The following is a 24416-nucleotide window of genomic DNA, read 5'->3' as shown; positions in this document are numbered from 1 at the left end:
TTTGAGTTTTACATGCTACAGGGTTTATTTTTGAGGGTTTGTGACTCACCAGAAAAGCATGTCATGGGACCTTTAAGAGTGATTTGAGATGTATGCTTACAAAATGTGCATTTTCTTCATTAAAGGTCAAGTAAAGATTATTTTATTCCTCTGCAAATATTTCATGAAAATGAACATGAAATGGTTCTGAAGCTGTGCCAATGATCCAAGTATCTCCTAATCCTTCTGATAATTTGTTGTTACAAATTTGTGTACATTTAAAGCACCACAGAATAGCAAGCAAGCACCACAGGTGCTCCAGTAAGTTTGAAGAGCAGATGCTGCAATGGACTACATTCCTAACTTTGAAAGTTAACGAAACAAAATCAAGTGTTCAGTCAAGCAGAAGAAGAACGTGTACATTTTAAACTCTCAATCACTTTGAGAATCACAAGTCTGGAACAGATGACGGATCTCAGCAAATGTTGCTCCAATTACTGCATTAAACAGACTCCCTAGATTGACAATTGACAGAGACATATGCTTTTCAGCCAAATCACACTGAATGGAAGAGAAGAGGTGTGATGTTTCTCGGTGAGAGGAGACTTAATTAGTGGTTCATGCGATCGGTCCCGTGCGCTCCTGTCAAACGTAAAGTTATCATGTGTCAGAGAGCCTTTCCTGCTCTTGTTAGCTCTACCTTCGTCCTCTCCTTCATATGGTTTCCATGGCAACAGACCGGTCACAACCTCCTCATATAGCTTATACTCATCTGCAGGTGGGCAGTGTATATTGGTGTTCATATAATGTGTGTGATCAGACCTAAGGAAACGTGTCCACTGAGATGATCTACTATTAATTGTTTGGTCAGTTTCATTGCACTGGGTATTAATACACAGGAATGGTTTTCTGTAATAATTGCATTGATTTACAGAGACTATTTGAGATAGCAATATCACTATCTACATTTTGATTTGTTCTTTACAAATAAAGGGGAAATTGAAGTAAGACATTTGCATGCTAAGTAGTGATTAGGATCCCAACCTGATGGCTGAAAAGGGACAAATAGTTCAATACATTGACACTGAGTGATTGTCCCAATGGAAGAACAGTTAAATTGGACAGAAATTCATCGATAGTACTGCTTAGAACCACAGACCGTAGACTTTAGTCATCTGGCTGTTGCAGGTTAAATGAGCTACTGTTAAGGTTCATGTCTGCTGCACATCTGATAGATCTTTACTTAAACTATAGTCTGACTGTACGGATTTACAACAAATAACCTAAAGTAAAAACTGATGCAAAAATATCATTAATTGTAGTATTATGTAGTTGCAATTAGCTGGAGAAATATTACTAAAAGTAATGGATACACATTTAAATAATTAGCTAAAAGTAATGGATAAATAGTCCAGCTTTTTTCCAGTCCAAGTGGTAGCAGTAGGAGCGCTAACTTCACCAAACAAACCAACAACTTTTTGTCACAAAACAAGTTATATTTTTGTGTTACTTGGGCCGCTAGATAGCTCAATGATTAGAGCTGGGGGCCCACTCCGGAGCTTGCTCAACATTTCAGGAAATGTCATCCCCTCTATCTCCTCCTTTCAACTCTGCATCTCCAATAAGGCACTCTATGGCCCAACAAATATCTTAAAAAATAAAGAAGAGAATGTTAACATCCGCCAAGTGAAAAATTAAGTGCATACGCCCCACATTGGGATTTTCCCCAAATTTAAATGGTTATTTACTTGACCTATGCTATACGCTTGCACCAGGTTTCATAAGAAAAACAGCAATTTGAAAGCAATTTGACCAAAACACATGTTCCTGGCTGAGGTTATTATGATGTGTGGTGTGGATAAAGGGGTGCTGGAGCTCAGCTTACCGGGAGGTAGGTTTTCATCTATCTATCTAGACTGTAAGTGTGGCCTTCCCCAGCCTTTAGGAACTAAAATGAAAGACGAATGGGTTCCTGTGTTAACAACAATTTGTCTTCATCAAGCGAAAGCCGACTTTCTGCTGGCAGCATCTATGCTCTGTAGTCTAAGAGCTCTCGCCTCGATCTTATTTGATCTGGTCCAGTTCCACAGAGACGACCTTTGCCGGGTTACCAAAATGTCACATCTGATTTCACTGGGAGCATCAAGTGACTTGAAGGCGTGTGCCAAGTTCTACTGAAATAGACTGACACTAGCTCAGTGACATAAAAGAAGCCATGGGCCCACAATCCAGCATTCATTTGTTTCCACGGTGATGGTTTTCAGTACTTTTGTTCATTTAGGACCTTCTACCAGTCAAGCTGCTAGCTGCTCAATCGTGATATAACTTAGAATTGTTCCTCACAGTGATACAGATCAAACAACGATCAATGCAACCTTTATGTTAGTAATCTGTAAACCTAGAATATTGTTGCTTTTTATGTTTTGCCATACTTCTTCTCTATACTGATGCTTTTGTTTTTCTGTTCCTCCTGTTGCCATGTGTCTGAACTGCTTTGTAATGTAATGAGACTTTGTGATTGTATCTAACCAATGTTCTGTTTGAATTTATTTGATACAATGTGCAGCACACAGAGTTGACTTAACTGAATTTAAAAACAGGGACAACTGAGAAACAGATACAACACGGTGAATGTCTTGTATCATTGGAGGTAGCAGCGTGTTTGTCAAGCTTAGGGTGACAAATGATTCTTATTTGTTTTGGCAGATCCAAATCACACATCCAAACTCCAATGTACTCCTTTTCGTCCTTCACACGCCAAAATAACACAAAGAAGATGAAGAATTCCTTTTCCCTGAGAAAATAGTTTGAGACGTTCCAGCTGGGGTTCTGCTAAAGCTGGGATTTTCCCCCCACAGGTGCACCATTGTGCTTCTTCTTGCCTTTTCACCAAGATAGCCATCTCTGAACCTTCTTTGGTAACTCTCCTTCTGCGCCCAACACAGGCTGCTCTGTTTATGATCCCAGTCTCTGTTTCATCTGTTCTTTCATTCATTCAGTCGTTTTCTCATTCATCTTGGTCCAGGAGCTCGGGTCTCATGTGTACTGGGAACAGGAGCAGCTTCTGCGGTAGTCATAAGAAAGTGAGCATCATTTTCGATTTCTCCACACACGATAATGAGATGGCCAGCTTCACACCAGGGGAAATTTATCTGTGTGCAGGGATAAGCTAAGTAATTGACTGAAGAATCAAACCTAGGGTCCATCATGCTAACCTTTTGTTTTTCTCTCTGAACCTTTCCCATTCCCTGCTCAAGGTTACATTGACGCATGACACTGATCAATTGCTTATCTTTGACTTAACAAATAGTGCGCCAGTTTTCTTTAATGAAAGAAAGAGCAAAACATGGGAGGGGGTGATACATGCTTGGTTAGCATGATTGGCTGGCATGTTTATTTCAGTGGCTACATAACAAAAAGTTTCATAGTAATGATTCCGTTCGTGCTTGCATGTTGTGTGTATGTGTGCGTGTCTGAAATGTCTGAAGTGAGAGTGTGTGGGAGTTCTCCCTCCAGGCCCAGCCAACTGACTGACATGCCTTTTTCATGCTTCATGTTTCATGCCTCTGTGAATTAAAATGTCTCAGAGCCTGCTAAGGGAGGGAGGACGAACCACACTTCCATTCATTCACATTTAACACATACAAATATGTTCCTTATGAAAAGCAAAGCGTCACATTTTTTAAAACTTGTGTTTAAAGCTTTTTAGTAGAAAGAATGGCAACCACCTGATTTTTAACAATGGTTCATAAAAACTGTCAAATAGTGCTGAAATGAATCAGGGACAGATAACTTAAAGGGGCCCTATTATGCTCACTTTCAGGTTTCATATTTGTACAGTATGTTGTGCCTCTACTGTGACATTTTTACATGCTGCCTGTACTGCAGCACTTCTTTCACCCTCTGTCTGAAACCAGACCCCAGTCTGCTCTGATTGGTTAGCTGGCCGGCTCTGTTGTGACTGGTCAACCGCTTGGAGATGTCCCACCTATGACTTGCCATGTGTTAGCCAATAGAAGCTCAAATGTTACGTAGTGATGTCACTTTTTTACGAAGGTAAACAAAGGAGTCAAATCAAATCAAGTTTTATGTATATAGCATGTTTAAAAGTGATTTTTGGTCAAGCCAAAGTGCTGTACATGTAATAAAAACACATTACTACAATCACAATAAAAGACAATAATTTACAACAGAAATATAACAAACAAAAACACAGGGAATAGTCAGGTGTCATACTCCGCTCTGACTAGAAGGCCAGAGAGAAGAAGTGTGTTTTTAGTGATTTAGTTTAAAAACCCTAGTGTCTGGGCCGACCTTACATGGAGGGGCAGACTATTCCAGAGCCTGGGGCCAGCTGCTAGGAAGGCTCGGTGCTCTCTGGTTTTGAGCCTGGTCTTGGGCACTATCAGCAACAGCTGGTCAGCAGACCTTAAAGCTCTGGCTGGGGTGTATCGATGGAGGAGTTTGGCTATTTAGGCAGGATCCAGCCCATTTAGGGCTTTGAAAATAAATAAAAGGATTTTAAAATCAATTCGGAACCAAATTGGAAGCCAGTGTAGTGAGGCCAGAATTGGGGTGATGTGGTCACGCTTTTTGTGGCCAGTCAGAAGACATGCACCTGCGTTTTGGACTAGCTGCAGGCGTTTAATTCAGTGTGTGAGAGAAACTTTGGAATTATAGCTTTTGCCGACCATTTACATGCACAAAAAAAGATATAACACAATACAGAAAAAACCCAGAGGCCCCTTTAACGCTATACTTTTGCTAATGTAGTTATAGCTTAAAGGTGACCTATCATGCAAAATGCACTTTTGTACGTCTTTTATACATGAATATGTTCCAGGGAACTCACCAAGTGTCAGAAAACACAACCCTCTCTATTTTCCTCCATACCCAAATCTCTTAAAAAGGGGCTGCAACGGATCTGATACAGACTGATCCAGATTTGAACACTTCTATGACGTCACAGAAGTGGCGCTACGGCTATTGGGCCAACTCCACCAATCAGGAGAAGACAGCCACGGACGTTGCCGTTTGAAAGCGCTGGAGACGCTGTAGTACATATGCCAGGCCTGTAGATGGTGCTGTTCTCACAGAATCAGCCCATGAAAAGACATTGTTAAATTGAGCGAAATGAGGAATGGCTAAAATGCATGATCTGTTTGGTATTTTGAAAAATAAAAAGTATAAACATGCCTTATATAGGTATGGTCCTACACTATATTATTCAAATATAGTATGATAGGTCCACTTTAACTAATTACCTTGAGCAAAAATAGCAAAGAAAACTGGTTCCAGCTTCTCAAATGTTAGCATTTAATGGATTTCTTAGCCTTCTGTAATAGGAACATTTGGGTTTTGGTACTGTTGGATGAACAATACTAGACATTCGAAATCTCCTTAACAGTGGCAAAATAATATTTCAAAACATAAAAAAAAAAAAAAAAAGTAAAAAAAAGGTTTTAGTTATATTTTTCATTAGTTTTAACAAATTAACTTAAAGGTCCCATGTCATGCTTTTCCGGTTATTACCCGTCCTTTACCTTGTGTGTTATGAAGGTTTTTATGCATGTAAACGGTCTGCAGAGTCAAAACCCTCAAAGTACTCCCTATAGCGAGTACGAATCTAACTCAGAAAATACCTCCCCAAAACGCCTCGTTGGAGATACGTCACTGTCCATTGATTTTTCCGGGTGCTGCATGATGTCAAGCGTTTTTTATATATTTTTTATTTAACCTTTATTTAACCAGATAAAAAGCATTGAGATAAAATCTCATTTACAATGCTGACCTGGCCAAGAAGGCAGCAACGTTACACGTAACACATAACACAAACATATAAAATACAGAGAACATAACTAAGAAAACAAAAGACGAAAAAAAGCAGTTACTACATTGTGCACATTAGGACAGTAAGAAAGGCACTACTTATTACTGCAAGAGCAGCTGGTGGTAAGGACTTCTGACAACTTCAATTTAAAACAGGCTATAGAAACAAGTGCCGTCAGTTTGAGGCGTGATTGAAGGTCATTCCAAGACCAAGGACCATAATAAAAGAGACTCCTTTTTCCAGCCTCAGTCCGCACAGCAGGAACCTGGAACCGTATCAAGGCACTGGATCTGAGGTTGTAAAAGTCACAAACTGGAGCAAATCTGGCACATATGTAGAGTGGAAGATTTCCTAAAATGGCTTTATACATTAATAAAAACCAATGCTGCATCCTACGCATAGTGAGTGAGGACCATCCAGTTAGGCTATACAGTGTGCAATGATGAGTCCTATAGGGTCCCTGCATTTGATATATAACGCAGTGCAGCGGAACCAAATGGACCAATCCGTGGAGCCGTTACGTTACGTCCGCGGAGCCGTTACGTTAAGCCCCTGCTGATTGGTCCAAATTGACCAATCCACGGACTTCCTCACACACACACTCAGTGCAGGTAGCTCTGCTGATTTCTCCTCCCTGGCTGCAGGCTGATAACAGACAGTTAGGATCGCGGCGAAATTCTCTCTGCAGACCCATTCTCACAGCGTTTATCAACCTTTTTCTTACTCAATATCAAGCCACACTTATTGTTTTTACTTCGGCTGTGACTTTGTGTGTGCTCAGGGTGAGTTTGGCTGTGTTTTGCTGTCGCTAAACAAGGAAACCTCACCTCCACGGAGCTCAGCGCGATTCACAACGTCCCGACCAATCAGAGCACACTGTGCTCACAGGGATGGTGGGGGCTGGAGCTATTGGAGCTACAACGAGCCGTTAAAGGCAGAGAGTGAAATTCAGTGAATACACGTAGTTTACAGAGATGCTGTATGAGAAACCAAAGTGATTTTGGAAAATTGCACAATATAAATCTATTCTAGTAGACCTCAACAATGGAATTATGATCAGTGGAAATGGCCATGACATGGGACCTTTAATTTAATTGTATTTAAAATAACAATTCCAAATAAATAAATCCTTCGAATCTGCCTATTCAGTTTCGTATGACAAATAAAGAATCTTGAACCTTGAGTTTCTGTTTGAATGTGAAGGGTTAAATGAAAGAAGCTTGTTTCTGTGAGTTACTGAAGACAGGAGCTGTTGGTGGTCCAGCTATGAATTCACAGAGGGCCCAGCCATAGTAACTGAACGAGAGAGTAATGTCAAATGACAGTACAATTGACCAATCTTATCTTCCCTCTAAATGGGTGGGTTTTATTATCGCGGACTTTATGACAAGTTCCGCCCGCTGTGAAGCTTTTCTTCTTTCCATAGCAACAACAACTTCCTGTCAACAGCGTAAACTCACTTTCAAAATAAAAGCATGCCAAATTACACTAGGTATAAAAGTCACGGCTCGCCACTGCTTCTTAATAAAATAAAGAATTCCAGAAGATATTTGTCCTTTTTTATGATATCATATAAGAATAACCGTATGTTTATAAAAAGGAAATATCTACTCGACTGACGACTCAAACATTTTTAAACTACTAATTGTTTCAGCTCTAGCTTTATCTGTAAATCAGATAGGGAACTTCAGTTTTGTACTACAAGTGCAAAAGCCAGAGATACGTAGTTCCTTCAGTCTCTTTATTTCTCTCCTGAACAAACACAAACTCTCTCGCTCTCTCTATCTATTTTGGTCTTTCAGTCTTTCAGACAAAAGCCTTCACACAGACTCAATATAATTGATTGTCCCTCTAAAGTTTCCTCGTACATTAAGCTCCTCACCTCTCAAAGCATTAGTGCTCATTTGCACAATTGCCATTCTTAAGGACTTGATCATTCATACGCTGCAAAACACTGATGGTCTCAAGTCCTCTATTGCAACACACTCACTACGCTAATCTACAGGGAGGCATGTGGTGCAGTGGGTTGAGCGTTGGTGTTCGGATCAGGGGGTCACAGGTTCAAACCCCACTGCAGTCAGCATGTCGTTGTGTCCCTGGGCAAGACACTTCACCCCAAATTGCCCACAGTATTGAGTATGTAAGTCGCTTTGGATAAAAGCTTCTAACAAGTGACATATAATCTACAGACTATCAGTGAGAGCAACATTTGCTTCCAACATCCATCTAGACTTAATCTCATAGGTTAGCACTGATCCCTGCATGTCAGCCTGTAAGCAGGGATCAACTATTATTTCTCTCCGACTGCAGGGGACTGTGTAGTTGTGCAGCAGGTGAGACCAGGTTTGAATTACAATTTGCCTCTGGGAGACGATGTTGTTTGCATATATATTAGTGTGTTACGTGGGCAAAACAGGCCCTTGCTCACATCATTGAAACCTACTGAAAATAACACCTTTACAAAGCGCGAATAATATCATACAAACAAATACATAATTGACTCAGTATGACAATGCACAACGTGCCATCACAAGCCTTAATACTCATCAATTCTGTTTTCTGATTGTCCCTGCTGTGGACTGTTGAAAAACGTTTCATATATCAGCCTACGTCAGTACATCTTGTCCGCATGTCACTCATTTTCTAACTGCTCTCGACACTTCCCTTATCAATCAATCAATGTTTATTTATATAGCCCAATATCACAAATGTTACATTTGTCTCAGTGGACTTCACAGTTAGTACAGAATATCAGCATGACAATACGACACACTCTGTCCTTAGACCCTCACATCGTACAAGGAAAAACTTCCGGAGAAAGCCCACAGTTTAAAGGGGAACATGGGAGAAACATCAGGGAGAGCAACAGAGGAGGGATCCCTCTCCCAGGACGGACAGACGTGCAGTAGATGCCGTGTGTAAATTGAAAAGATAATACATTTACAACATAGGTTGACAAAATGTTTGAGAATGCATGTGTCTATAATAAGAAGATGAATCAGGGAAGTACTATTATGAGAGTCAGGCAGGACCACAGTGACAGGGACACAGCGACTCGAAGTCCAGGACTCAAATACAGGACTCAGGATAGAGGATCCAGGACACAGGACCGCAGCAACAGGATCAGCCACGACTCAGGATCCCGGCGTAGATAGACAACAAGATTCCTTACAGTCTCACTGGAGGCCAAATTAATGCCATCTAGAGTTAGTATATCTTTAGATAGTTTGTTTCGTAGAGTCTTTGGGCCGAGTACAATAACTTCAGATTTGGCCGTGTTTCACATAAAAATGTTTAACGTCATCCACGTTTGTAAGTCCTTGAGGCAGTCTTGAATTTTATTTAGGTGATTGGTTTCATCAGGCTTGATGGATAAATATAGTTGAGTATCATCTGCATAACAATGTAAATGTACAGAGTGATTCCTTATAATATTGTCTAACGGAAGCATACTGTATATAATGTGAACAAAATAGGTCCGAGCACTGAACCCTGTGGCACTCCATGGCTCACTTTGGTTTTCATGGAAGATTCATCGTTGACACACACAAACTGAGAGCGTTCAGATAGATAGGACCTAAACCAGCCTAAAGCAGTTCCCTTTATGCCGACTAAGTGCTCTAGTCTTTTTAATAGGATATCATGGTCGATAGTATCAAATGCAGCACTGAGATCGAGCAAAACAAGAATAGAGACAAGTCCTTTTTCTGATGCTATTGGAAGATCATTTGTGACTTTAACCAGAGCTGTCTCTGTGCTATGATGTGTTCGAATATTCTTATTCTCATCTATTAATGAAGAGTAGTAAGCTGCCCTCGCTTTACGCAGTGCTTTCTTATATTCAATGAGAGTAATATGCCAAATTACATGCGATTCTTGAAGTTTAGTGGAACGCCATATCCTTATATATATATCAGTATATTCTATTCATTGCAGAGTATGCAAAGCACACTGTGCACTGTCACTGAACTAATATTTCACTGCTTCCTCAGCCATTCATCTTGTCATGCAGAGGTGATGCTGAGTCCAGGGTCAGACAAAGGCCTTGGCCACTGCAACATCGATGGATTCGAATGGCTGTGATTGTTGCAGCTGGAGCTCATACTGTGACCCTGTCCTTCATCGATACACAGCAGAGAGCACGGATGATGGAAATAAACACTCTCACAGCAAGAGCCTTCGAGAACATAAAAAAGAAAATGCTCTCCTTGAGGAGATTTAAAAAAAACCTTCCTTGCCTGTACTATGCCACTTAAATAGCGTATACCTTTCTGAGGTATCTAGAGTGCCTTACAACCCTTGAAATGTGAAATACCCAGTTAGTTTTTAAGGGGATTCCTCCATCTGAAAACATAGGATTTAACCAGCTATTTAGATTTAGCTTACCTTCCAATGTCACATACAGCCTCATTGAATAGACATACCACAACCAATCATGTCTACGTTTAAGGTCTGCCACATTTTCCTGAAAGCCAATCAGAGCTGACTGGGCTTTTTTAAGTTTAGGGCTTAAACATTTATTTTAACATTAAAGCAAAATACAAGTATGAGCCTGAAAAAGGGTATGGTATTTTCCCTTTAAAGGATGGGGTATCAAACATTATTTTCTTTTGCAGTCCATTGAGGAGCTGGGAAATGGTTCTTCACACATCCAAACATAAATGCCAGGACACTAATAATGTATGAACAGCTACATGTTTACTGTCTAAACAATGTAATCACTGCCTTGGACACTGTCATAACACAGCAGTGTTGGATGTGCATTGGATAAGGGCACATCCACACCCGACAGTAGCTTGCTGTGTACTTCGAGGAGCTGTTTAGCACTTACTGCTGTGGGAGACGGAGCTTTAGCCGACTTTGTTGGCCAGACAGAGTGGTGGTGATAATGGCCTGCTGGCCTCTCCCAGATCCTGTTACACTGCTGGGGACACACAACCTGCTCTGTATTTAGCAGCAGTCCTCTCCGCTCCGAGCCAAGACTGTAACAGAGCCTGCCGTCACTTCCTCTGGCATCACAATAAAAGTCTGAAGGAACAAATAGCACCAGAGGAAATGAATATAGCCTTGATTCAGCTGTCACCTTCAGTCCATTCATTACTTTTTTATTCACTATCAAGACAGCAGGGAACAAGGCAAGCCAATAGAGAAACTAATAAACTATCCATCTTTTTAGACCAGTCACCAGCCACATCATTCTTTTATTATTTTACTTACAGACTGTAGCAGTGTGATTATGGTTGGATTTGTAAGTGATCTCTCTGTGTTCTTCAGCTGATAACAGTGTCTGCATACAAAAAGGTCCACCTTTGTATACTGGACAGGACCGTAGAAAGTAATTTGTTCCCATCTTGGTTGATTGTGATTATTTTAATCTCCAAGCATGCCTTTGTGTCTGTGAAATGTACCAACACTGCAACCAGATAATTGTGAGGGTACAGACAGCCATCTGCTACACTCAGTCAGTCAGCAGTACCTCAGCCTGATGCTGTGTATCATGGGCTTGTTTAACACACAGGCGGCACAATAATTCACCTAACAAAAAAAAAAATATCCACATTTTTTGACCACATTCTTTTGTTCCTTACCTCAAAAATTGAAAGTTCTGTGAATGAAGTCTGTGGTACAGATCATAAAACCATTGAAGTTTTCAATTCCCAAGATGAATGCTACAACCTTGAACAACACAAGCCCTGTGAATAAGATAGGCATTTCTCAGACATATATATCTTTTTGTTTGTCAAAGAGACAGCATGTAATTTTGTCTGTCAGACACCTACTGTAAGCAGCATGGTGAGATGCTGATTACATTTTCCTCTCGCCAGTTCTGCTGAGAAAGTACAATTGAGAGAGAAGAACACTTCCAGAGAACAGAGTGACAAAGGGCCTGACAATATGCCTCTCTCAGCATGAGAGGAGAGGGTGGAACTTATCTGAACACAGTAGGGATGTGCATCTCCATCACTGAGGCCGATGCGATGCGCATCTCGATACGTTGCCACGATACGATACAGTAACGATACCTTTGAAACACCAGGCGATACGATACGATACGATTCACCCCTGTTGCGATACAGTTCGATACGATTTGATTCAACATTATGCGATTCGGGGCGATACGATGCGATTCAACACGATGCAAAAATAATGATACTTCAATATGGTACGACAGAGGATTTTTGTTTTATTCCTTATATGCAGCAAATCATACATTAACAAAAAAGTGCTTTACATATTTGGTACTGCACATCCCATCATGCCGTTTATTTTTTTTACCTTTAAAAGCTCTCCAGAGTACAATTGTATAACACCTCACAGTTAAACAATGTAAGGATGCATTGCTCATGATTAACAATGTGCAAATAACAGCTACCATAGAGCAATGCCCATACAGCTGCCAGCCTGATGTGCTTAACACTCAGAGGCTAACTCACCAGTGAGCAGAAAGCAGTGGTTTCTATCTGAACAATAAAGAAAACAAATAACCTTTCACAAACAGGTATTTCATAACTGCTTACAGTAAGGAAGACATTTAAATTATTATTGGCCGTCACAGGCTGCTGTAAGCTAAACACCTCTCTCTGACAGAACACCTCACTGAGTGATTTAACTCATATGTCTCACTTTCAGGTTTCTCTTTTCAGCCGCAGACCCCATGTCGCCTCTTTATGTGCGTCGCTAAGTTCCTCGTACTACTTGTGTACTTTAAAGCGGCTCGGCATCGTTAACAATTTGCGAGTGATTTTTCAAGTTGACCGTCTGTAGTAATAGTGCCGCGCACATATACCATCAGGACGTTACTGATGGGGTGCGGCTGCGGAGTGATACTGTGTGTATGCAAGTCCGCATCTAGGACGGATCTATGTATCATGGCTGTAGACCTGTTAAGTAATAAAGATACCTCATACAAAGGTCTACGGATACCTTATTATTCTCCATGACCTGCGGTCAACTATATAGCATAAATGACTATTACACCGTCTTTCTTGAATAATCCGAAGTGTTGCCAAACGTTTGATTTGTAGGTATTTTTCGGTGCGCTGTGTTTCTCTTTCTCCTCAACTTCCGTGTGTGTTGATAACTGAGACTCTCGTTCTCCGTAGTGGCGAAGCAAATATCAAAGATCGTCTCTGCTGAACGTTGACAAGATAAGGGGATTTTATATGAATGAATCGGTTTTTTACCGATGCAAAGACGCTACGCAATCGATGCATCGCGAGTTCAACCCAAACTGTAGCCGATGTGCACTCTTTCAACCGGTGCACTCGCATCTTGAACGTTTATGCCGGTGCACCGATGCGAATCGGTGAATCTTAACATCTCTAGAACACAGTAATGTAGAAGTTAGTTGCACGGTAAAGTGTACAAGAGATGAGATTGGCTTTCGTTGTTTGGTTGGTGCTGAGGAGAGGGAACAAGCTGTGCAGGAACAAGCTAATCTGCTGATTTAATAAAGAGGGAATATGAAGGAATGCTTTGGGCCAGTGGATTACACTAGCTAGGTGCTTTAACACATAATGTTTTTCCCCAAATGTATAGAATGTATGAATAAATAAATACGCATCAATAAATCAAGAATCTGGAAGGTAAATAATGATTCTATTTCCTACTGTTGGTTTTGTCTTTTTGTGTAGTTCCTCCAGTGGAGGGATTTTCGATATGGAATTGCTGCATGTTATTTCCAATAGTCAAGGTTTCTAGTAATAGACTCTTACATTTTATATATTTTTTAAGTCCTTTAGAAGTAAGATAATGCATTGTAGTCTTATAAATATAAAGGTGGTTAACAAATACCAATGCAAGGTCGAATTCAATGAAATGTCAGGTGGTTTTATAATGTATAACTTCGGCCACTTGTTTCTCTACAAATCAGCTGTTTACTTCTTGAGACCATGTCAAATAATTATACATTTGTCATGTTTAATACTGTAAAATATATAAGGATGTTGGTGCTCCATTATTTACCCAACACATTACAATCCAAAAGCCAATATTGGATCTTTAAAACTAACAATTTGAGAATAAAAAAAATACTAAATAATACTGAATGCTTGATGCGTTCAAAGTTAACGAACAGTTGCATGTGTCTCTTCCAAAGCTTAACAGATACTTACTTCCTTGCCACCATGGTAATAATCATAAATGTACAAATAAATATACAGATTCTAAGACAACAGAAAGTGCTCCTGCTAGCCTTCAATTCTCTGCGTTGGATATGGAAATCTGCCAGCTATTTGTGGGTATAATGAAGTGGATGATTATAAGCGCCGTGCTTTGCTCACCAGCAGACCTCAGGGTGTGTGATTCATTTATAGAGCCCCACGTCAAACAAAGGTTGCCTCTCGTCATTCTGACAAGCGGCCAAACTAATCAGCCTGAATTATGACGGGGTGGACACATGGTAATTAACATCATCACTGTTAGCGTGGTGGAACAAAGGACACTGTTTTTATCATGCTCCGTTGTTCTTCTCAGCTGTACGCAAGATACAAGGGATTGGGAGCGTTCCTCTCTCACAAATGTGTGTGTGTGTGTGTGTGTGTGTGTGTGTGTGTGTGTGTGTGTGTTTGTGTGTGTTGTGTGTGTGTGTGTGTGTGTGTGTGTGTGTGTGTGTGTGTGTGTGTGTGTGTGTGTGTGTGTGTGTGTGTGTGTGTGTTCACAGTGAAAACGTATGAATAATAAGTGAGTAGCTGGAGCCCGTGGGCAGGGTGGCATAAGTTCATCAGAGGGCAGACATGCCGCCCACACACTGCGACGAGCCGATGAACACAGCAGCGGTGCTCCAAATCTTAATGCTGTCCAGACAGACATTTCCGATGGTGCTTCAAGACAATATGAAGTCACTTACTGGTAGAAACAAGGGTTTACAGGAGGCAAGCCGAAACAGACTTTCCATCTGGTCATTTCCAGCAAGCCTGTAGAGCAGGATTGCATCGGGGTTGGACAATATTGTACTCCGACGCAGGACTCTTGAGTGGCACAATAAAAGCACTTCTGAAGCTTTTTACCGACATGTCATCACGAGTTCAACATCTCAGCTCGTCTTGGCAAGTGTGTTGGTTTCCAGCAATTTGCATGAATTGATCAAATGAATGCCGCAAAGGGAGCTCTTGAGCGCGAGCAGAAGAGGCTTACGAGAGGAGAGAGTATATAATATGAAACCAACTGACACAACAACAAGACAGTAAAATATACGTTTCATGTATTACGTTTGACTTGAAATGTTGATGCTAAAAATTAATTAATCTTTCAAGCATTTTACGTAATGTACTTAGATTTAACAATAGACAAAAAAGCATTAATCAGTTTAAATGGTTTTTCATTTCATTCAGCTTTGTTTCACATGTTTTAAAGTCATAGTTTTATATTTGAGCACATATACAGTATGTTATGGACTCTGTGTCACATGTGTCTTCTAATGCCAACTTATACAGATCTCTCAAATAGTGTAAATCATATTATTGTGTTCTCCACACCCAACACTATCACTTTCAAAAAGGTTTTTGTTTGAATGGGAAAAAATCCTTACAGTTTTTGCATTCTGCTGGAGTTAACAATGCAGTGATCCTTGAAAAAAACCTTCACCGCTCTGTCAAGATCCTTAAAACGTGTCAAGGAGAAATGCTTTAGAAGCAAGCCATGAAAAGTGCAGTCCACTTACAGCAACTGCTGTCTGGTATTATCCGTGCTTCTCGACTGACATCTTCCTCTGACCTCGCATTATCTCTGTCCTTCCCCTCATCCTTTGCCTCGCTTCCTCCTGCAGACCTCACATACAAATCTCCACTTGCTTCTCTCTCTGCTTTCCTTCCTCGCATCCCTACAGTCTCTTCACAACTCCCCCCTCCTTTCCTTTCCTCTTCCCTTTCCTCCTCATCCCATCAAATCTTCAGACACTGTGTCTCACTGGTGCTCCCATTACAATGCCCTGGGTGCAGCCCCGCTCCATCACCCAGTAATGGATTTCCAATACTTTGACCATCTTACCTGTCACGTGGTTATGTCTCCTCTCTGGGAAGCATCACTCTGTAAGCTGTTTAGAAATGCATGAATCCTCTCTGTGTTATTGTACTCATGCCATCATTACTCACTCCCCAGACAGAGCAGCGGTGAGTGACCCCCACTTGCTTCTCCTGCTGCACTATGTCAAAACCATGAAGAGTGCCGCTGCTATGTAACAGCAGCACATCACAGGACTAAACAGATCTGACAGATATATGAAATTGAGTAATTGAGCGGGGATATATAATAAGAAAGTGGAAAAGAATGGAGGTGATTGTTCTCATCATGGCTCTAGCCCTCTTGGTAAAATGGAAATGAACAGCGAGGAATACATTTGGCTTTGTAAAAATGACAGCTGCAGCTTGCCAGATTAGAAAAATATGTGTTTAAATTCTTCCATAGTCGCTCAATAAAAAAACGTATAATTAGCTGAGATAAAGCAATTTGGGTAACCCTGGAAATTAGAAAGCTGCAGCTGATTCAGAACGCTGCTGCTCGAGTCCTCACTAACACTAAGAAAGTGGATCACATCACTCCTGTTCTGAAGTCTTTACACTGGCTTCCTGTGTGTCAAAGAATAGATTTAAAAATATTGTTGCTGGTTTATAAAGTATTGAATGGTTTAGACCCAAAATACATTTCTGACCTACTGCTAAATTATGAACCATCCAGATCTCTCAGGTTTTCAGGGACTGGTCAGCTTTCTGTCCCCAGAGTCAGAACTAAACATGGTAAAGCAGAGTTCAGTTATTATACTCCAAATATCTGGAACAAACTCCCAGAAACCTGCCGGTCCGCTGCAACTCTTACTACTTTTAAATCCAGGCTGAAGACTTTTCTTTTTGTCGTTGCTTTTAATTGAACTATTCACATCTTAAACTGCACTGTAACTTTTATTCATGCATTTTTTCTTTTAATGTTTATTTTATTATCTTTGCTTTTTAATGACTGTTTTTAAATGCCATTTTATTAATGTCTTTCATTTTTGTAAAGCACTTTGAATTGCCTTGTGTTGAAAAGTGCTTCCACATGCTTTGTGGTGTGTGGGATGTGTGTCAATCTTTACTGTCATTTGATCTTCACTTCCACGCTTTTATTTTCACATCACTTTCTAAAAACCGTACTAAATATGTGAACACCATCCATAAAGCTGCACACAATACACATCAATCACAAGTCACAGCAAGGCAAAAGTGTTTGATGTAAAGGTCACAGGAAATACAATCACGTCAACCACACCTCCCACACAAACAATAACAACACATTTTTGTACGTAGTGTCTTGGGTAAATGTCAATCATTAAAACCAGCTTAACTAATTTCAATCCTATCAGTAACACAGTTCACAGCTGAAAGGATGGGGACAGTGTCTGATTCATGATTGGGCTCACACCCACTCATGGCTTTCATTTCTGTGCAAAAATAAACACTTACAAAGCATATCATCACCCAAAAAAAGCCCTCCTGTCCTTTCAGTACACAGCACATTGTGTTCCCACAGACTAGACAGACAATAACAAGGACAACATTAGAATTATGATTCAACATGTAATATTGAAGAGACAAGGAACCCATAGGAATCTAAATGAATATATTTTCATCTATATTATACTAGAATAAGAGGTGGGAAAGCCACTTAACTAATGACTATTCTGCGGGCTTACCTTTGGCGTTTTGGTGCACTTTCCATTTCTGGCATCTTTTATGTACGCTATATCCAGTAGGTCAGTATCCTGTAAACAAGAAGAAGAATAGCCAAGTGTTAATTCAAAGGTTTCAGAGACAATTTGGATAGTCTATGCCCATGGGATCCATCGGGGTAGAGAAACATTTTCAGCAATCCTTTCCAGTTCCAAACCTGCCACCTGGAGCTGGAGGCCTTGTGTGTTTAGACTTTTTAACACTCATGAGGGACACATATTAGCCTGCATACCGGATAACATGTGGGAGTTGTTCAGTGTATTTAGATGCTGAACACATAACAAATTGCCCTACAGAAGTTTATTTGTGCACAAAATTAGGACAAACGTGTTAAGTTCCCATGTTGGCTGTTTACCTGTCCTAATGACCATGTGCTCTTTAAAAGCACAGATGCTTAAAATAGGTTTTTGGATTTGAAAACCTGAAAGGCGTGACATGCCAGAAACCACAGAAAAAGGCACAGATTGTGTTTCATGTCAGACAATACCCTCAACTGTAACAAAACACAGGGATCACTGCTGGCAAGGAAACATACAGGGTTGGACGCAAAATGCATACACAATGTTCTGCTGCTCAAAATACCTTCTCTGCATGGCTGGAGTCAGATATGTAAGTGGTGGTCAACTCGCAATTGCATATATCAGGACCCTCTAATGAATATACCATGAATTTCAACATTAGGATTCAACAAAATATTTAAGGAAGGATTTCTGTAAGAGCCTTTTCAATGGAAACCTCGAGCTCAACTGTAAATTCAATATTAATACAACAGTGTGGGAGGCCATATACTAGCTTATTGTTCTGTCTTACAGCAACATTTCACATCATGCAAAAACAGAAATATTGACACCATGAAGAAAGGTGCTTTTGGAAAGCTTCCATCAGCTTAGAGGAAAGCATTGAACTTTCCTTCATTCCTTTTGAACGCATGTACCTCAAAGAGACACGCACCAACAAGGAAGAGACTCCAAATTGATTACAAAGAGACCAGAGGTGGAGAAAGTACTAAGATCTTTTACTAAAAGGGAACCCTCTTCTTTTCCGTCTGAAACAAAATGGTCCATTTCAAAAATACAAGTATAAACTTATTGTATTATAATTATCGATGCATCAATGTTTTCATCAACAAACGTGTTTATTTAAATTACTTAAAATTTGGTGGGTAGCCTAACCTATAATAATTAATGATGACTTGTGAGTGGATTTATTTTTATCTAAATCTGCAATATACCTAATAACTAAAGATACACATTGTAAGTAGTGGAGTAAAACATGTAGTGGAGTGAGGGTAACACATTATGAAACTACTCAAGTAAAAACTACTCGAGTAAAAGTATCTCAAAATTGTACTTAAGTGAGGCAGTTGAGTAAATGTTACTTTGCATAATTGAAACAGATACAAATCAACTACTGTACAGGGATTCAAAATGACTACAAAAGGGGCAAAACAACTGCGACAAAAGGGACTTTAAAAAGACCAAAACAACTACAAAGGGACACAAAGCAACTACAAAGGGACCTACATTGACTACAAAGGGACACAAAGCAACTACAAAGGGGATCAAAGTGAATACAAATTGGCCAACAGAAAAACGGACCCAAACGAATTCAAAAAGGCCATTACAAATATCAATTGACACAAAACAACAACAAAAAGAGGCTAAATAGCAATAAAAGTCGGTGTCTTGCTTCCATAATCACATGCTTAAATGACCGATTTTTTTTAAATGCCAACATGTGTCTATTTATAAGTAAACACACATCACAGAAAAGCATCCATCAACTCATCTATGTGTCCATTCGTTCATCAATCAACACATTGACTAACTGTTTCATTCTTATTTTCCAGCCTCTTGTCCCTTTAAGAGCCTGTAATTTGGTTGGCAGTAAAGACTCACAAAATGCAATCCCACAGTTGGCCCCTGCTACCTTCCTTCAGTCGCCACATCCCCTTATCAGTGTGGATTATTGTTCCTTCCATCTCTCTGAGCGGAAGCCAGGACATGAGGTGGAAAATTAACCAGAGTGAACTGTGGGTCCACTCTGCATTATCTTGGAACACAAGGAGCGACGGGAGCTTGACTCAATCTTCAGCCGCCACGCCGCTATCAGCCCATCTCCAGGCCAGGAGGATTGTGGAAATTGCACCCTGCCATTCTTCCTTATCTACAAATCCATACCTAACCCAGTGGTCTTGGTTGTGCGTTTGCTTAAGCCACCTGGAACAGTTGGAATGATGCTACATGAACTTGGACCAGAAAAAGTTGTATAAATGCAAACTGTTTGTTACTGGAGGTCATGAAAATAAATGTGCTATCGGAGACACATAGCCACTGTACGTCTCCTCCTTACTGTGCAGAGCCAGGGGGAGATTAAAGCACTCTATTCTATGGCTGAAACCCACAAGGACAAGTTATTCCTTTTCTGCAGCGCATAGCATCAATTAGGCTGTCCCTGTTTTTACAGAGAGAGCCTCTGAGTCAAAGGTTAACGCCTACATCGGCTCAGCAAATGCCTGCCTTTGAAGTCTCTTTAGAGAGACGGAGCTCGGCATGGGAGCCTGGTGGAACAGCGGGGCTTCAGGAAGCCGCTCGCTGATGGGGTCCCTTTTTGTGCCCTCCGGCGCTGCACTTTTTAAACAGCTCCGAGCTGGTTTAGCATCACCGTTTGAGTGTTAACCTATAGAGCCGAGACAAGCCATTAAAGGTAAAGAAAACTACATGTATGGGTGACAAGCTGCTCACACAGTGTGCGACTAAGATCATACACGTGTAGTTATTACCGCTAAGCATGGGTCAGCATTTGTGTGCAGAGGCTGGCTCATTATGTTGATTCCAATGACGTCTATTAATACTGACTTGGATTTATAATTGCAGACAGTGCACAGTTAGTTAATTAAAGCTTGCTCTTTCGGTCTGGCAGTCCGGTCATTATTTCTCCCATCATTTATTTCCTGTGACATGTGTTCTTTATCGTTCATTTTTGTCATCTGTCTTTATTTATCACCCTGCATCTCGCTCTGCCTCTCTCTTATTTCCCTTCCTCTCTCAGGGCCTTTTCTGTTTACATCAAAACAGTGAAGCAGGGATCCAAAGCCTATTAAGGTCCAAGGCACGTCCAGGAAGCAAGCAGGGCTAACGGGAGAGAAACTACAGAAATGAATGAACATACTTAACATACGCTGGCCCTAGGCTCTGTTTTCAGTGCCTGATTGTCTATCTCTGCTGTTCACGCAACATCTGCAACATGCCGTTTTCTTCTTTTAAATTAAACCCATTTCTTTTATAGATAGTAAACAAGGAGGGTGGTGTTTATTTGCAGAAAATTCATTGATCTATAAGTTATTGTGTTGTCAAATGTGTCTCCACTTCAGGCAGTTCGTACATCCAATATATCAAATTGCTTTGTTAGACTACTTTTGCTTTCATTTCATTTAAAGAGAGTGAGCTCACTATGAAACGTGAAATACATAACTTGACTTGAGGCTAACCGGGAAGACATTATTTACTTTGAATATAACTGAAACCATGGGGCTTGCAAATTATAGAGGGTGTGGGGAAAAAGGGACAGGGTTAAAGAAACATGTGATGAGAGGTAGAGATGAGGAAAATGATCAGTAGAATGGAGAGATCAACAGCCACAGGTTAGCTTGCTCATTTACCAGCAGCATGCTTGACAGCCTCCGGGTTTAAAATGGATGTGCGCTCCACAGGGCATGAGGCCTCTGCTGGGCAACAAAGACAAGAAGCACAGAAAGGGAAGGAAGGAGAGGTGAATAAGCACAGGTAAAATGAAGGGGTAGACGTCTGAGAAATGACTTTTTTTGTCTGTTGCAGCAGCTGGTTAAAATGTACAGAGGAATCACACTTGCTGCTGTTTGGAAGGGAACACAAGTGTATTTGAATAATGTGAAAGAAGAGGAAAATATATAAAACAAATCATTAATCCACTAACAGGCATTTAATGCTTCATCCCTGTGTGTCATGTTTTATCTACAGCAATGCATGTCATTGTGTTGAATCGCTTCTGGCTAGTCACATGTGCTTTGCTTACAGGATTACTGACAGGCTGCTGGTTTGTGTCATGAGGTCATACAGAGTATACTGGTATAACATGTCAGTCGCCCCTCACCCCTTCCAGCCATCGCATGGACCAAAATAAGCTCTCATAAATACAGTTTGTATGCTTGGACTCTCTGGAAGCCTGGGGAGGGTCTTGGCTCCGGCGACGGCTGCACGGTATCAGATTCAACCATGCAGGTCGTGCACGCACAATAGTGACATCACAGGACGTGGAATGTCAAGAAAGGCTGATTGACTTTAAACACGTAATGATAAAACTTTTTGGGCTGCTTGATACAAAATGAAAACGTACACGGTTCATTTCCCATGACTAAGCTTTACGTTTATCTGTCTGATGCGACATCATTTAATATGATTTTAAGGATTTTTGGTTACACTGAGTATTCACAAGCATTCTGAATGACATTTTTACACAACCAGTTCAGGACACTAGTTGCTGATCAAACCTAAAAATGAGTGAGGAACGGGAGAAAAACCATGAAAAGAATATTTGGTTGCAAAAAAATGTGTTGTTTTATAAGAAAGAGGGTTCACATTCAGCTTTTAAAAATAATTACTAATGCAGAGGTAACCATCAAAATCACCCAAATTATTTTCGATTTTGATCTGGTAAAAAAAAATACACTCTTTCTATACAAACACAGAATACATGACTTAAAAAGCAAGAGAAATTATAGACAAAATCTGGTTTTATGTGAAGCCGAGCTACATGAGACTGTTGCACAACAACTCACACTGCTGCATTCTCTATGTATAAGAGTTCTCAAAGGCCCACTGACTCAGGGTCAGAGGACTCTGGATGTGTTTCCCTAATTATAAACAGAGCTAATGCTTATGTGGAACAAAACAGAGCGAAGCCGGGCAGCCAGTCCCAGAGCTGTGCCCGGCCCTGTAAATGGCCCTCCAGTGACACTCAGCTGCCAGGAAACATGTACCGTCACAAGGGGAAATAGTTTGTGGAGAGCTGTGCTTGAACTTGGTTTGAGAGTCACATCCACTCTGCTGCTCCACTCCTGAGCTCCCATAGAGCGACTCTAACAGCCCCACTGGGATTAAGTCACAAACCCCCTTACCTGAAGAGGATGACAAAGCTGCAAACAGTCGGATAAAAGAGCATGTGGGAGGAAAATGACTTTGTGGATATTATGCATACAGATTTCTACACCAGTCAATGTCTACAGTAAATACCTTGCACGGAGGTTCTTAGCGCTGGCTTATGTCAAAGAAGTAGTAGAGATGGTTTAGTATCTGACAGGAGGCCTTATTTCATTTTAAACCATCTCCATCTTCTACAGTTTTAATGTTTTATTAGTTGGTATGATGTGGAGAGTGATAGAAAATGAGGGGGAGAAATGAGGTACGGCATACGACAAAAGGCCTTGAGCCAAATTGGAGAGTCTGGCATCGCCATGAGGCTGCCTGAGGGCCTATTAGAAGTCAGCAACATGTTCACTCTGTGTTTCATCCATCCATTCAGTTGCATCTCTCCAGTGTCTCAACATGTTCCAAGCAACCACAAAAGGACGGTTTCCTCTTTCCAGTGTGAAAAGAAAACCTTAAAACAGCATTTACCTCATCACAATTGTGTGTTTTTCCTCAAGCTCTCAATGGGTGAGGGTTGTAAAAATGTAAAGGTCTCTTAACATAAAATCTATCCTGCACTGTAGATCTTTAAAAGGATTTTGAACTTGCATAAGCTCAAGCTAAGCCTTTCGAATCATTGGGAATGCATCCCTAACCTTCACTGCTACCAACTCAGGGTTTTTTGGGTCTGAAGTCTTTGGTCAAGAGAGAGCCATTATCCTTTTTAGCATCTGAAAGCTTCGATGTGTGCCCTCCGGTTTTATTTGCCCCTATTTCACTCTGACATTTAAACGAAGTGGAGATTTGTCCTAAGGTGTAAGAAATGGGTTGGGGCTGCAACTGACAATTATTTTTCGTCCTTGATTCTTATGCGTAAAATATTTTGTGATTTATTCAAAATTCTGTGAGTTTGTGAAATAACTATGAATATTGCAAAACAAATATATTTAGTTAAAAATGATATACTGTATATATACTGTATATATATGAAAAAAAGCTGAAATTCCTCATAATAGAGGTCTTAACCAGATTTTTTTTTGCCATTATTTAGTGAATCGTAACAAAAATTAGTGACTGAAACGACGATTCGATAATGGTTACCCTTGGAATACTCTTTTTCTTGGTCAACCAATCGATTACTTTACCACTCCTTTCAGATCGAGAGTATTTCAACCTTTTGTGAGTAACTTTTATTTTGTAGTTTTGAGTGTGTCTAATGTCATTTTATACCTGAAGTGACCCCTGGTCCACAAACAGGCTCAGATTCTTTCTTTATTTGCAATTATTCTTTGCATGTTTGAAGACAAACTATTGGTTATTTCCCCATTCAAATTATGGAATTCCTAAAGTGAAGATTGATGCTACCTCTTTTGGATATCTAGAGTAATTTCTACTCAAATCAAGTAGAGTAATCTTTTAGTAAATCAAACTAATCCTGCCATGCAGTCCCATAGCTTTACTATAAAATCCCATTTCTACCCTCCAATACGCCAAGTCAGACTGCAGTGCTGAGCCACCAACTTTATACAGGTTTTTAAAATGCAGGTACAGACTCTCATAAATACAAGCAGGTAATTTAGTGAATATTATATGTAAGCAAGCCTGAGGGATTGTTGATGGATCTGCTTTCAGAATGTAGGATTGAATCGCATCTTAAGGGATATCTAAATTATCTGGCTAGACACAGAAACAGGGAAACATTAAAAACACGTTATTTCACCAGGCACACCTCGGAATAAA

At 40.4% G+C, this 24416-nt stretch overlaps 1 protein-coding gene across 10 annotated transcripts in view; it reads right to left on the bottom strand.

Moving 5' to 3' along the window:
• Positions 1-24416, bottom strand: part of plcb1l (phospholipase C beta 1-like) — a 129903-nt gene that overhangs the window by 82394 nt on the left and 23093 nt on the right. For all 10 annotated transcript variants that reach the window (XR_013801415.1, XR_013801416.1, XM_079643457.1 and 7 more), the window contains exon 3: positions 17475-17543. Coding sequence is in view for 8 of the 10 variants with exons in the window: in XM_079643457.1 (XP_079499583.1) it covers positions 17475-17543 (69 nt within the window). In the remaining 2 variants the exon portion in view is untranslated. The remainder of the gene's footprint in view (positions 1-17474; positions 17544-24416) is intronic.

The sequence above is a fragment of the Notothenia rossii genome (genome assembly GCF_949606895.1).
Source record: "Notothenia rossii genome assembly, chromosome: 8".
Classification (NCBI taxonomy): domain Eukaryota; kingdom Metazoa; phylum Chordata; class Actinopteri; order Perciformes; family Nototheniidae; genus Notothenia; species Notothenia rossii.
This window is presented reverse-complemented; position numbering and strand designations above follow the sequence as displayed.